The sequence below is a fragment of the Pteropus medius genome, unplaced genomic scaffold (assembly GCF_902729225.1).
Source record: "Pteropus medius unplaced genomic scaffold, Ma_sr-lr_union100, whole genome shotgun sequence".
Taxonomy (NCBI): Eukaryota; Metazoa; Chordata; class Mammalia; order Chiroptera; family Pteropodidae; genus Pteropus; species Pteropus medius.
In genome coordinates, this window is record NW_024344253.1 from 3,958,685 (window position 1) to 3,974,790 (window position 16,106).

The following is a 16,106-nucleotide window of genomic DNA, read 5'->3' on the forward strand; positions in this document are numbered from 1 at the left end:
GTATATATAGTATAATGTATTTGTTTTTTTACTTTTTACTATTAGAAATTGAATATCTGAAAACTACTAAGTTTTCATGCTCTGTAGTCATAGTAGTCTTTGTAGCATATTTAGTTCTTGGCTTGCAGCTAATTATGAACTAGTCTACTCTTAGTCTAGGTATTTTTGTTTTTTAATAGATACTTATGCAATTCTATTTAGAAAGTTTTAGACGTGATAGTCATTTTTTTCTATTGGAAAATGGGTATTTAACAATTAAATTGAGCCTTTAATGTTTTCCAAGAATCCTTCCTTTTATGGACAAAACATGGAGAGCAGAGTTTTTTTTGTTTTTTTGTTTTGTTTTGTTTTGTTTTACAGAGAATATTTTTATTTATTTTTTTAATTGAAGAAATGATTTAAAAATTTTTTCCCCTTCTACTTCCCTCCTCCTGCCTCCTCTTCCCCTCTGGTAACCACTAGTCCATTGTCCATGTCCCTGAGTCTCTGTTTGTCCTGTTCATTTGTTGCTTTTAGGTTTATATCCCACATGTAAGTGGTATGATGTGATTTTCAACTTTTTCTGTCTGGCTTATTTTGCTTAATATATTTATTTCAAGGTCCATCCATGTTGTCACAAATGGCAGTATTTCATCTCTTCTTATGGCTCAGTAATATTCCATTGTATATATGTACCACAGCTTCTTTAGCTAATCATCTATCATAGGACACTGCAGTTGCTTCCATGTCCTGGCCACTGTGAATAATGCTGCTATGAATTTTGTCAGATATTAGTTTTCAAGTCTTTGGGGTAAATACTTGAGGGATTGCTGAATCATATGGTAGATCAATTCTTAGTTTTTTGAGGAATCTCCATACTGTTTTCTGGAGAGCAATTTTTTGTGTTTTCTGTGTTATTTGGCTGATTGCCATTGTAAGGAGCATCCATTTACCAAAATCCTACCCATTTTCTAGGAAGATTGGTAAAATAAGAAATTGTACTGTAAACCTGATGCCAGTTTGTTTCAGAAATGACTATTTTAATAGATTGTGATTTTCAGTTTGAGAAAATGTTTAGTGAGATTTGAGTAATGATGTGAATAGACGTCTATGAAAAGGGACCTGCTGGTAGGCCTCAGGTGAGGTTTGCCAAGTGAGAACTTTCCTAAGGAGATTAAAGAATTTTGAGGTATCTTTATAGTCAGCATATTATTTCAGGCATTCTCCTGGACAAAAAGTTGAAAAAAGTTATAGTTAACCAAATCTCTAAAAATTAACTGAAACAGAATCATAGAATTTTGAAGCTGCAGAGGGAAGATAGAAACCATTTTTCCAACCTTTCCTCCACTTTGTGAATTAGAGAATGAAGGCCTTCTGGTGTTAAGGTCAGAACTAGAATTAGAATTAGAATCTAGGTCTTCTGGCTTCTAATTCACTAGAATGTTTGGGAAATGAGTTTCAAGTTGATAATCCAGCTCCATTCAGAGAACTAAAATAAATGTGTTCCTAGCAAGAAAACACATCTTATGCACATCCTAACATTTTTATCCCTAATTGTGATTACAGGACCATGTGTTTTCTCAAGTGTATTTTTGTTTTTGTAATTCCTTACTCTACTAAAATTTAGATTTTCTTTCTAGTCTTAGAATTTGATTTTATTGGGGTGGGGAGGAAAGAACTGCTTTATATGTTGGGTTCTTAAGAGGGAATAAACAGAAGTTCAATAGTTATAAAACTATGGTTTGTAGTAAACAAAACGTTTCCAAGCCTTTTTTACTTGCTCCTAGGTTCAACTCCTGGAGAAGGGGAATTATATTGTACATATTTTCTTATAATGTCTAACACATTACACAGTCAATAAACATTCACTAAATTAATGAAATGCATGATCAGTGATAATAGAGACTGTCTAGTTTGGTATGCATGCATCGCTGCCATAAGAAAGTTAAGTAAAGGTCTATCTTTTGGTATGTAGAGGCTCTGTTGAACTCCCTTTCAAACTACAATCTAAGGACGTGGTTCCATAGTGTAGCGATTAGCACGTCTGCTTTACACGCAGAAAGTCCTGGGTTCCCACCCCAGTGGAGCCACTGTCTATGGTCTACGGCCATGCCACCCTGAACAAGCCTGATGTCTGATCTCGGAAGCTAAGCAGAGTCGGGCTGGTTAGTACTTGGAAGGGAGACCACCTAGGAAGACCAGGTGCCGTAGGCCAAAAAAAAACCTACAATGCACATGTGAATATGATTGCTTTCCCTTGACTTTAGAAAAGGAAAATAAGAGCTCAATTAAGAAATCTGACCAAATGTTTTCTTTTATAAAATACTTCGTATTTTATAGGTATCTCTCATGTTTTCTCACATTATTTGATTGTAAGGACCAAACAGGTGAGTTAAAGCAAGGGTTATTTCCCTAAAACTTTTTCCGTGTAAAATAATCAGCTATTGGTATTCGTAAAATATTATTCTAACTTATCATGAACTCCACGATGGTAGGAACTATATGTCAGCTTGATATCTGAAACAGAGCTTAGTGCATGGTAGACATTCCAATATAATCATTTGAATATTTCTAGAGCTTGACTGTTTTGAATGCATTTTTATAAACTGCTTTCAAGAATCCTTTTTATAAAAATGTTGTAAAGATGGTTTTATTTTTAATTTGTTTTTACTTCTTTGTAATATAGAGAAGAAAAAGTGTTAGATCTTACCTAAGGTCACAGAGCTATTGTGTTTAGTATTGATTCAAACTCAGATTTGCTTATCAAAGCTGGTTCCTTCTATTGTGAAATACTGTCTTTCTTTAAGATTCAAGATTTTAGGATTTAGTTACTAAAGTGTTTTTTTAACTTTGAAGTGTTTTTTAAACTTGAGGGCAGGTACCTGCCTCCCCAGCTGTCTATGCTTCGGCTAATGGTGATGTGTAGTAATATCACTTTCTTGAGACTTGAAAAAGAAAATACAGCTAAGCGTGTTCTGCCTTCTTAGGAGCGTGTGCCTCCTGATGCAGGTCTCGATGCCCTGTGTTCTCTTTGCTGCTTTTCCATCAGAGCTTCGTTTGAAAGGCGGAACGAACGCTGAAATGGCACCACAGATCGATTACACAGAAATGGTAAGGGCTTTTGTAGTCGACAAACTAAGATAATGATCTCATATATTCCGAATCTCCATTCTCTATTAAGTATAACCTGAGTGTTTTCGTGTACATACCTGTTTATTTCTTCATGGCGTCTCGCTCTGTTGGGGAAGAGAGTAAGAGATTATGTTTACTTTAGACTGAGAGTTGTATCTTAGAACAGTGTTCATAGTGAATTCTTTGAAGACCTCAAGTGTAATTATTATATAAATTAGATATTTTATATATACAGGAATTATGGTTTGGAAGAAAAAAAACTTGAGACAGGAATTAAATACTGTGTTTGATTAGAGTTGGTGAGAATGTGGAGAAATTGGAACACTTGCACATTGTTGGTGGGAATCCAAAATGGTGCAGCCACTATGAAAACCAGTATGAAGGTTCCTCAAAAAATTAAAAATAAAACTGCCATGTAATGCAGCAATCCCACTTCTGGGTATTTCCAAGAGAGTTGAAATCAGGATCTGAAAGAGATATTAGTATTGCCATGTTCATCGTAGTACTAGTCATAGTAGCCAGCATATGGGAACAACCTAAATGTCTACTGATGGATGAATGGATAAAGAACATGTTGTATATACATACAATGAAATATTATTCAGCCTTAAAAAGAAAGAAATTCTAGAATATGTGACAACATAGATGAACCTTGAGGACATTTATGCTAAGTGAAATAAGCCAGTCACATAAAGACAAATACTGGCATGATTCCACTTACGTGAGATATCTAGAGTAGTCAAATTCATAGAGTCAAAGAGTGGAATGGGGGTTGGGGGAAGGGAGAAATGGGGAGTTTCTGAGCATGGTGCATAAAGTTTCAGTTCAGCAAGATGAAAAAGCTCTATAGATCTTCTGTGCAACATTGTACTTATAGTCAACAGTAATGTATACTTAAAAATTTGTTGAGGGTAGATCTCGTGTTATATGTTCTTCCCATAATAAAATAAAATTTTGAAAAAACGAAATACCATATTTTGACTATAAAATTTTAAAATAATAAAACTCAATATTGGCGTGTTCTACAACTAGTGGGAAAGTAACCTTTTTTCCAGGTTTATTGAAGCGTTATTATTTATAGTAAAATTCACCCTTTTTAGTCCACAGCTCTGTGATTTTTGACATACGTTTGTGAACAAGCCACCATAATCAAGATACAGAGTTACTGTAAAAAATTTCCTCATACCCTGTGCTAGTCAGTCTCACCCCCTAACACTGGCAACCACTAATTTGTTTTCTGTCAGAGTTTTGCCTTTTTTTCAGAATGTCATGTAAAAGAATAATACTTTATCTAATCTTTTGAGTCTCTTTTTTTTTTTCACTTGCCATAATACATTTGAATTCATCCACACTGCTTGTATCAGCAATGAAAGCGAAGTGGTGTTCTGATATATGGAAGTACCAATTTGTTAATCCATTCATCTGTTAAAGGACATTTGGGATTTTTCCAGTTTTTAATGATTATGAATAAAGTTACTATAAACATTTACGTGCAGGTTTTTTGAGTGAATGTAAGTTTTCATATCTCTTGAGTAAGTACCTAGGAGAGGGATTACTGGGATCTAATAGTAAGTGTATGTCTAACTTTATGAGACACTGCCAGATTGTTTTGGCACTCAAAAGTGTCTGCATTGTTTTTGCATTTTCACCAGCGCTATATGAGAGTTTCTACATTCTCCCTAGCACTTAATATTCTCAGAGTTTAATGAAAAAAATTTTTTTGCCATTTTAATGGGTGGTATAATCTTTTTAAATTCAGTTTTCATAGGATCCATAAGGAAAGTTAAACTTATCTCTCTTCACTTAATCTCATGTAAGGAAATGACCCTAATTAAATATTACAAAATGCAGCAAAGGATAAATGTTAACATTTATTTGAATAGAGCATTAATACGATAATTATTATATCGTATACATAAAATATGTAATACTGAAAATTTGGAGAATGATTAAATAAATTATGCTAGAACACCATGCAGTCATCCAAATATTTAGGAAGAATTTTATGATGTCGGGAAAATGCTTTTGTTTATAACGTTAAATAGAAAAAATGAGGAGAAAACATTGTACATATAGTGAGATGTCAACTGAATAAAAAAATTGAGATAGCAGAATGGGCCATTGTTCACCAGTACCCCTAATTTCTTACAGTGGGTTGCATTGAGAAGGGTCAGGAAATGCTGTCCTCTGGGCTAACATAACCACTGGGGTCACATATCCTGAATTGCACCTTCTTTTTTATTAGGTAGACTTGCTCAGCCCTAATTAAATGTGAAAATTTTAATTTTAGCTATAAGTCAGTTATTTTATTTGAAACATAGAACTAGCCTACACATTTTTATATCACTGTTTATGATACCTCATTACTAGCTCAAAGCAGAGTACTTTTGTGTAATAAATATACTTGTTGAATCAGTAAATATTGGTGGTTAAAGTAACAATAAACTGATTTTTCAGGTTTTCAAGCCAATTGTTGAAAAATTTGGTTTCAGATTTAATTGTGACATTAAAATGAGGTAAGTTACTTATTTCTTAGCCTTTAGGCCCACTATTTGTGGTAAAAATAGAAAAAATAGACCTTAGAGAACTATCATTCTGGAGCCCACACATTACCTTACATGCGCTTTGTGGCTTAAAAATGATAAGCAGTAGAGGCATGGGGACTTGAAAGCAGCTACATGTGATATTCGCTTATTTTGGAGGAGAAATATTTTTAAGGAAAGTCTACACTGAGACATCTTCATATCTTTCATTATCTATGCTCAGCATGGATTGAATGCTTACAGTGTAGACAACTGGAGTAGGCACTACAGGGTCATAAAAGGGGTCCTCTCCCACAATGCAGTCAGAATTATTTTCCTAAGAAATGCATCTGGCTTATTTCTCTTTAAGGCTTCCCTTCTGTCACATAATAACAAGGCCAGAGTTCTTGACGTGACATTTAAATGCTTTGAAATCTTGTTCCAATTTACCTTTCTAGCTTCCTACCCTCTCCTCTCCTTTCAACATACCACATATTCTAGCTACGTGATTACCTGCTAGTCCCGTCAACAGACTTTGTGCCTTCAGACTTCCATGTCTTCGTTCATGTTATTCCACCCCTGCTCTCCTAAAAATTGGAAATCCTCCATTTTTCAAAATGAAACTTGTAATTACTTGTGTGAATTTCCATGAGCGTGCCTCAGTTAGAATTCATGTTTGTACTTCTGTCAAAGTCCTTACCGCTGGGTTGTGTTCTGGTAGGTTGTACGTGGAGCCGTCTCCCTACCAGATGGGGGGTTCCTGGTGGATAGGCACACTGTCATTCTCATCTGTGTGTTCTCAGCATCTTCTGTAGGACACTGAACGTTATTAACATTTTATTAGTGTTCAGCTATTTAAATATTCATATTGTTTATGGAGCACCTAGTATGTACCAGACATTGTTTTAGTCCCTGGTATATAGCAGGGACAAAGTAGACAAAGGCCCTGCCAGCAAGCAGCTGATATTCTAAAACAGCCCTGTCAGACAGAACTTCCTGCACTGAGCAAAATGTTCCCTGTCTGACATGCTAGTCACAGCCACACACGACTGTTGAGCACCTGAAATGTGACCAGGGAGCTGAGTCTTGAATTTTATTTAATTTAAATTTAAACGGTGACATGCAGATTGAGACTACCACATTGGACAGCACAGGTCTATAACATTATTTGGAAATTTCAAACAATTATGTGGTTGGATGTCATTCATGTTATCTTATGGTAAATACTGAGCTTTATTTTTGTCGTGAATCAGTTTGTGTTTGTCATACTTTTCATAGGGGCTACTACCCAAAAGGGGGTGGTGAAGTGATCGTCCGAATGTCACCAGTTAAACAATTGAACCCAATAAATTTAACTGACCGTGGCTCTGTGACTAAGATATATGGAAGAGCTTTTGTTGCTGGTGTTTTGCCGTTTAAAGTAAGTTGTTTAGATGGTCTTAGAAATGTGTGTATGTCTCGGTAAGTATTGTATCATCTAAACTTTGAAGTTATTGAAAGATCTTAGTTTTTAAATAAATCTTTTTATTAAAGTTTTTTTTTTAAATTCTGTACTCCCTACTCTTAAAAATCAAATTTTTATATAATGTAAAAGTTATTTTATTTGTCTTTGAGGGCTTGAAAACAATTGTAAAAATAATAATTTATTTTATTCTATTTTACTGTTTTGCCACAATAGGTAGCAAAAGAAATGGCGTCGGCAGCTGTCAGGTGCATCAGAAAGGAGATTAGAGATCTGTATGTTAACATCCAGCCTGTCCAGGAACCTAAAGACCAAGCTTTTGGCAGTGGAAATGGAATAATGTGAGACAATATACTTTTTCCTAGACATTGGTTGAGAGCCCCCAAATAATTATCTTATTTAAATGAAAGATTTATATTTTTTTAGTTTAAATTTATAGTTTTAAGAAGGTAGATTTTAAAGGACATTAATACCCAAAACAACAGCATGATGAATTAAGATAATTATTTTATTCCAAATTTTATTCTGAGGATGGTTTGCCTTCATTACATTATAAGAGCCCTTTTCTTTATATGGTGAACTTAGATGTTGAAGCTAATCAGAAAGTAGCCTTTGAAGCTGAGCCTAAGAGAAATATTGCACTTGCTTTTCTTACCCCAAATGTGAAATCAGTTTACAAGCAGATGTATTAGAAATGGCAAAGAGCTTTTTAGAAAAGAAATATAGCTATTATATTAATCCAGTTAGAAGTTATCGATTTAAGTGTTTTAAAAATGCCTTAATTGATTTTTTAATGTGGATATTTAAATTTTAAAGTCTTTTTCAGTTTTTCTTAAAGGGTTTAAAGTAAATGCATACTCTATATAATGTTATCTAAAACCCAAACATCTCTATAGGAAGGCTTTTTCATTAAGATAATCATAAGATATTTATAGTACAGTATGCCAGTGAAGTGGTATCTTAATGCTGATGACATAACTTCTGGGAGGGCCATTCCTTACCTGTGAGTGGATTAGAATCAAGTGTGACTTGTTTGAAGTATTGAAGGATGAAGACAGAGAATGCTAATCATGTCCCCTCTCTGTATAGAGAATTTCACTTTTGCAAAGTACTAGCCAGATCTAGTTTTTCGTGTTTAACAGTCACTATTCTCCAATACTGTATTTGCATGTAATTTTAGAATATTGATAGCATAGGTAGTAATACTTTTTTTTCCTATATAGCATTATTGCTGAGACATCCACTGGCTGTTTGTTGGCTGGATCATCGCTTGGTAAACGAGGTATAGATAAATGAAGGGAGTATACAGGTCCCAATGCTAGTGTAACATTCTTTAATCATGTTGGGATGAGAATGTTATAGAATAATGGATGACAAGTTTAAAAGGATACAGTTAACTGATTCTCTTTCAGAGTCAATTAAATTTTTAGTTTTTCTCTCAACTTTATACTTTGAAAAATTTCAAACTTATAGAAAAGGTGAATGACTAGTGACTGTCCATACACTATCCTCCCAGATTCACCAGTAGTGTACGTTTAGCTACAAGTCCTGTATGTTTATGAACCATTTCAATGTACATTGCAGGGATACTGAATACTGTAGCATGTATATCCAAAGGACAATGCCTGTATAACCAAAATGCCATTTTTACACCCAAAGAATTTATCTATTATATTCAGATGTAACCACTTCCCTCAAAAATATTTGTTAGAGCAGTGTGGGATTTTTTTTTTTTTTTGAGTACTTACAGCATTTGGTTATCATGTCTGTTTAGATTTTTTTTTCTTTTTGACTATAGAATAGTCTGTTCACCTCTTTTTTTTTCCTTTCATGATATTGACATTTTGGAAAGTCCAGTCTATTTTCTCATAAGATTTCCCACAGTTTGGGTTTGTCTGATTGTCTCATGATTAGATATAAATATTTGCAGATGTTAAGCTCTCAGAAGATTAAATATACATGAAATCTTATCCTAAAAGTCCCATTGGGTGAGTTCAGAGGTGTAAAGAATGTTATACCAGTGCTAACAGGGATATATTAAATGTTTTACATCTTAGTAATTAATTTAGTTTTTCTACATTATGCCTGTCGTAGGTGTAAATGCAGACAAGGTTGGAATTGAAGCTGCTGAAATGCTATTAGCCAATCTTAGACATGGTGGTGCTGTGGATGAGTATCTGCAAGACCAGGTAATGACACTAACAGGATAAAAACCTTCGAGCCTATTAGATTTGAATATTTGGTAATTTAATTAAATATGAATTTTAATCACTCAGTTTCAGACACTGATTGGCATTTCCTAATTCAGTTGGTTTTTAAAGTATTATTCTGGAATTTATATTCCTCAGATTTCAGTCCTCATCTTACTTGACCTGACTACAGCATTTAGCACAATCAATTACTCTTTCATTCTTGAAATACTTTCTTCACTTGGTTTCTGAAATACTGTTATCATTTTGTCTCACTGGCCATATATTCTAGTTTCTTTACTAGTTTGTTATTGTTGTTTTCATCTTCTCAAATTCTAAATTTTGGAGAGCCCGTAGGCTCAGGCTCATGCTTCTTTTCTGTATCTGTATTCATTCCTTCAGTTATTTTGTCCCATTTCTGGGTTAAGTACTGTCTGTATGGAAGCTGACAACTTCCAAGTTTCTATCACTAGCCCAGACTTTTCTTTTAACTCCATACTCATTATATCCCTTAATGCCTGTCAGCATCTCCACTTGATGTGTTATAGACCTCTCAAACTTAGCACATCTACTCACATTGAGAAATACTAGTGAATATTTCCAAAAAAGGTCTTTTTAAAGTCCACTCTTGATAGATTTTTCTTTCTACCACACTTTTCTCTCCTTAATCTCAAATCGGCAGTCTATGTTTAGAAACGTATTCTTCAAAATTTCTCAACCAGTTTCTTAAGACAGTTTCCCTTATTTCTAGTCTCTTCCTTCTTGCCCAGGTTTACTCTACACTCCCAGTAATTCTATATTGGATGTATTGATTTACCTGTTAAAATGTTGTAATTTTAGAGAGTGGAGGAAGCTTGTCATTATATATACCAGCTTGTAGAGATATTTGGTCTGATTAAATATATTAACTTTCAACTCTGTATTTTATTCTTAACCATTAATTTAGAAAATTCTATATTGAGGACTGCTGCTAAGCATTTCTTTTTTTTTCAGCCAGCTCCCCAATCCCCCTCCCATCTAGCAATCACCAGTTTGTTCTCTGTATCTGTGGGTCTGTTTTCATTTAGTTTGTTTCTTTTGTTCCTTAGATTGCTCATATAAGTGGAATCATATGGTATTTATCTTTCTCTGTCTGACTTATGTAACTTAGCATAATACCCTCTAGGTCCATGTCATTGCAAATCGCAAGATTTTTTTTTTTTTTTTTTATGGCTGAGTAATATTCAATTGTATATCTATACCATAACTTCTTTATCCAATCATCTGTTGATTGGATTACTTCCATATCTTGGCTATTGTGAATAGCGCTGCCATGAACATAGGGGTGCATAGATCTTTACAAATTAGTGTTTTGGTTTTCTTTGGAAAAATACCCAGAATTGCAATTGCTGGGTCAAAAGGTCGCTCTATTTTTAATTTTTTGAGGAACCTCCAGACTGTTTTCCATAGTGGCTATACCAATTTACAATCCCACCAACAGTGTACTGGGGTTCCCTTTCCTCCACATCCTTGCCAACATTTGTTGTTTTTTGATTTATTGATGATAGCCAATTTGACATGTGTGAGGTGATATCTCATTGTGGTTTTAATTTGCATTTCTCTGATAGTTACCTTGAGCATCTTTTCATATGTTTATTGCCCATCCGTGTGTCCTCTTTGGAGAAATACCTATTAAGGTCTTCTGCCCATTTTTTAATTGTGTTGTTTTTTTGCTGTTGAATTGAATGAGTTCTTTATAAATTTTGAATATTAACCCCTTATCAGATGTATCATAGACAAATATCTCCTCTCATTCAGTAAATTGTCTTTTCGTTTTATTGCTGTGCAAAAACTTTTGTTTGATGTAGTCCCATTTATTTATTTTTTCTTTTGTTTCTGTACCACACTTTGAGTGACACGGATTTTCATTTATCTTAAGTCTTCCAGAAACCTAAAGAAATAGAAGTTATTTTAGCTATTTTGATTTCTAGTAGTAGTATTATATAGAAAGCAATAGAATTTTAACTCCAAAAAGTAGTAAATATTTTTATTTTTATTTTTTTCTATAGCTGATCATTTTCATGGCATTAGCCAATGGAGTTTCCAGAATAAAAACAGGACCAGTTACACTCCATACACAAACAGCAATACATTTTGCAGAACAACTAGCAAAGGTGAGTATTCCATCAGAAAGAGTAGTTGGTTTTTATTGTAGCCAATTTGGGGTCAGATTTTAATAACCAGAAAACTTAATCATAATCATAATTGCTATCACTCACTGAGTACTTCCTTTGTGGCAGATGCTGAGCTAACTCAGCAGTTTATCTGAATCATCTTACTCTCTGCATGACCATTTTAGGTGGCTATTTATTATTATTCCTATTGTACATACAAGTAAAGTGAGGCAGAGAGATTAAATTAATTGCTCAAGACCACATGGTTTCTCAGTGGCAGAGCTGGACTTTGCGCAAACCCAAGAAAGCATATATTGAAACCCATGTGTGGTACTGCCTTACAAAGTAAGTAAAATGTTTTGATGAGAACTGTGAAATCAAATCACAAGAGATTTGTAGCTGGCTGTAAATTTAAGTATTTATATAAAATTTTTAAGTATTTTATTTTTTTGTGATTCCGTTGATAGAATATTTGCTGAAATTCTAATATTTGCCGATCTTCTTTAAAAGAGTAGTTACAATTTTTAGTGAAAGAAGATTTAACATTATATAAGCTCCTATTTATACCTTGTCTACAGAATTCTTAATTTAAAAAAGTCATCAGCATGTATATTTCACCCATAATCAATATAATTTCTTTATCAAAAATTTGGAAAATAAAAGAAAAAACCTGCCCATAATTCCCTCTTTCTAGTAAAACCAATGATGACATTTAAGCATTTTTCTCCTCTGTTTAAATTATTTCTCTGCATTTTTTTTACAGCTAATGCACACAGTTTCATTTCTTGCTTTTTTCAGTAATGTAGCATATTTCCATTTTGCTATAGTCTTTATTATGTAATTTCATAAAGTAATATAAAATTTGTAGCTCAAAATTTTATGAAGGAAGGGGCTGACCTTAAGCATTTTTCAAAATTATTAAAGTAATGCACACTAGTTAAAAAAATGAAGTATTGCAGGGTTGTACTAAGCACAAAGCCACTGTTGCCCTACTCCTAACAGTTTATTTGTATGATTCTTAATATATACTCTTTTTGTTGTTATTATTAGAAAGCACAGGTAGATTTTGGTTAAATTGTAGAAAATGTCTGAGAGGAATTGAAGACAAATTATATTTGATGGCAAAAGATAATTAACTATTTTTTACTTTTATACTTATGCTAAACTTATATTCATTATAGTCTTCACTTTTCATAGTATTTTGCATATAGTAGACAACTCCCATTTTGTTTGAAGTGAATACGTAGTGCAAAGTGCTGTGAGCTGGAATTGATAGCTGTAGTTTCTTGTTCAGTTTTGTTGTGTTTTAATTGAGTGACTTGGGGCAAGCTGCTTTGTCTTCCGGTGACTTCGTGCGGATAATTCATCTGTAAAATCAGGGACTGGGGCTATATAGTCCCTAAAGGCTCCTTCCAACTAGAAAGTTTTATAATTTTTCAGTAGGTTGGAAATGATTTCCATAATTGTTACCTGTGTCCTTATTTACATATCGCTTGTAATTTGAAAAAATATATGTCTATAACTACATGATAATTTGACTGTCTAGCTTACAATTCAGTGTATACTCATTCAACAATAATTTCCAGGGGCCACTATGTGACAGCACACTGCCACAAAATACTGAAACTGGAATAATTTGTGAATATTACTGTTCAGCAGGGCCCCAGAATAATGGTTTTCAAATTGTATTCAAAGAATTCTAAGGTTTTAGGAACACTTGAAATGCCTTTGCCACAAATTCAGTCATCCTACTCAGTTGTTTTGATTTTAATTTAGTTTGTTAGAATGAACACATTTGCTTTTTAAAAAAATTCTGTTTCCAGACTACAATGATGGAGATCAAATATTTCAAAGCCAAACTTGAATTAGTTACCAGGTGGAAAATACACTGTGAAGCCCAATAAAGATGAAGGAGGGCGTTAGTCATCACCTCCCCCCACCTTTCTTCTCTGAACTAGATCTTTCTGAATAGTATTTTTAGGGAATTAAATTAAATACCTGAGAAGGTAAAAGAAGTATAAATGCATCAGTGCTATGTTTTAGAAATATTTTAGGAAATATAGTGCAGAGGCATTATAATTAACAATTGAGATTTTAAAGTTGATATTTGCCGACGCCGTGCTCCTCAGGGTTCTGATTCAGTGTGTGTGGATTCAGGCTGTGTATTCTGACAAAACTCCACAGGTATGTATACCTCCAATCAAGAACCGTGGTTCTGGAACAAAATATTTTATATCTAGGCTATTGAAATTCTCATGTCTTGATCTTTGTGTCTCTAATATCTTCAGTAAAACAAGTTCGATATTAACTACCTGCTTGTTTAAGCTGGAGTTATGGGCTCTTCCCTCCCACCCTCTTCATATTACTTACGTACTAAATACTCTTCTGGTTTCAGGCTCAATTTACTGTGAAGAAATCAGAAAATGAAGATGATGCCTCTAAAGACACATATATTATCGAGTGCCAAGGAATTGGGATGACAAATCCACACCTGTAGTGTATTTACCTTTTAAATGATACCTCAGCGATGTATTGCACTAATTCATTTCATAAATACTACAAAACAGCAAATAAGAAGTAACTTATTAAAAGACCCAACTTAAATTTGGAGATGAAGTAGAGTGTTCTAGATTTACTATGCATGCTTCATCAAATTAATCTCACTTAGAACATCTCCCGAGGTATGAAAAATGAAATAGAAGATTTGGTGGTTATGTCTAATAGCTGACTTCAGTATTAAAGTATTGATATAAAATATTCTTTTCTCCTGTTTTTCTTTATGTAATAAATTAAGTCAGGAATGTAAATTTGATCTGTAATTTGTGTATAGTTCTAATCACTTTGCTGTATTCTCGTGTAAACTATGAGACAACTTTATGCACACGTACTTACTGTGTCAACAATAATTTAATGAACATTTTCTCATTCTAAGTACATGTACCTTCTTTCTAATTGAGCACTTGGTAAATATTGATTTCAAATCTGTTGAATATGTTGTGAAAGACAATGAGAATTGTAAAATTTTAACCCCATGTATATGTGTGTGTGTGTGTGTGTATATATATGTGTGTGTGTATATATATATATATATATATATATATATATTTTTTGGCTTGTAGTATTAAAAAATAATTAAGTACCTTTAGAACAGATTGTGCTTTTCATTTCTCTGTATTATCTCACACCTAGCAACTTCCACATTTAGATTACTTCCTGCCCTGTAGGCAATTGAGGTTATGACTCAAATGAAACCAGTTTGGTGTATCAGCTAAATATGCTGTACTGTAATATAATGAGAAATTCATTAAAATTTGGTTCCATCTTGGTGATTAAAACATAATCCAGGATATAGATCCAGAGGATGATATTTATTACACATTCAGAATGTGCTGAGTTAGTCTGTATAGAACAGTATAATGAAAAAAAGTTACTTCACGTGCATGATCGTAATTCTTGTCAGTGATTTCAGTGTCCTCAGACAGTTGGGTTCAATTTGCTTTGAATGTGAGGATGACAGTATTGCTTGCTATTTATATTTCCACACTGTAGATACATTTTATGAGTTCCATTTTTATAACAAATGAGATAAAGTATCGTTCTATTTTCGAGTAAAACTATATTTTTAATATAGTCTTCAGAGGGATTGTGATATATTTGGGGGTTTGCAGTTTAATGTGAACTTTGCAGCTTCTGACAGGGCGTGGAGCAGTGTGAAAGAGGTTGGCTGGAATACAGAGATTGGGAACTTTAGAGTGAGAGATTCAAGGTCAACCGTGTGTGAGTTTGTGATTAATCTTGTCTTGGGCGTGTCACTCTGGTTGAGTCTCAACTTAGGTAAAATGAAGATAGGACTTAAGCAAAAAAAATTTTTGGTAATCCTAGAAGTGATTTGAATTTCCATTTATTTTCCTCAAACAAAATTGTATTTCTCTACTTGTATGTCTAAATTCTATTTCAATGTTTCTTTTTCCTATATATTCAACACTATGTGTACATGGACTTAAAGAGGAGTCTTCAAACCACCTTCAAACAGATGTTCATACCACTTGGTTCACAAAGCCTTCCCATGAATTTTAAGTTCGTGGTTGTCAGTAATTTTCAGAAAATTTGTTTTCAGATTTCCCTCCTTAAATATGTACTTCCACAGACACATGATCTGATTTTTTTGTATCAATCTTGTTGAGATATATTTCTATAAAATCTTACTCTTATATTTAATAACATTTCAAAAAGTATATTTGTTACACTCAATTGTATAGTAATACTAATTGTAATTAACCAAGCCAGAAGAAATTTTAAACATTTTTAAGAATCTCATGTTCACTGGAAATTTTAAAACAATGCAAATTAATGTGCATATTTTTATTGCAGAAGGATATGACAAGGTGAGCTTTTAAGCATAAAAATATAAAATTGGGGAAGTGGAATGTGAACTTTTAAGCATAAAAAATGTAAAACTGAGGAAGTGGAATGTGTTTTTTTAATGGAGATGGTGGATACCAAACAGCTATGTTTTTAGAGTCCAGTGGATAAATTTAAGAGACTTGGAATAGTTTTATTTTAAAATGGCCGTACAGACATACCTGGTTTTATTGCACTTTGCAAACACTGCATTTTTTTTTTTTTTACCAATTGAAAGTAAGACCCTCCACCAGCAAAAAGATTACAA

The 16,106-nt window shown here is 33.4% G+C and overlaps 1 protein-coding gene and 1 pseudogene across 1 annotated transcript in view; both read left to right on the plus strand.

The window, feature by feature from the left end:
* Positions 1–14,194, plus strand: part of RTCA (RNA 3'-terminal phosphate cyclase) — a 16,704-nt gene extending 2,510 nt beyond the window's left edge. Inside the window, exons 3-10 of the mRNA XM_039869782.1 lie at positions 2,924–3,090; positions 5,569–5,627; positions 6,912–7,053; positions 7,312–7,436; positions 8,319–8,377; positions 9,190–9,284; positions 11,333–11,437; positions 13,833–14,194. Coding sequence (XP_039725716.1) covers positions 2,924–3,090; positions 5,569–5,627; positions 6,912–7,053; positions 7,312–7,436; positions 8,319–8,377; positions 9,190–9,284; positions 11,333–11,437; positions 13,833–13,934 — 854 coding nt within the window. The 3' untranslated portion in view covers positions 13,935–14,194. The remainder of the gene's footprint in view (positions 1–2,923; positions 3,091–5,568; positions 5,628–6,911; positions 7,054–7,311; positions 7,437–8,318; positions 8,378–9,189; positions 9,285–11,332; positions 11,438–13,832) is intronic.
* LOC120607978 (uncharacterized) lies at positions 2,079–2,193 on the plus strand (annotated as a pseudogene).
* Positions 14,195–16,106: the final 1,912 nt, after the last annotated feature.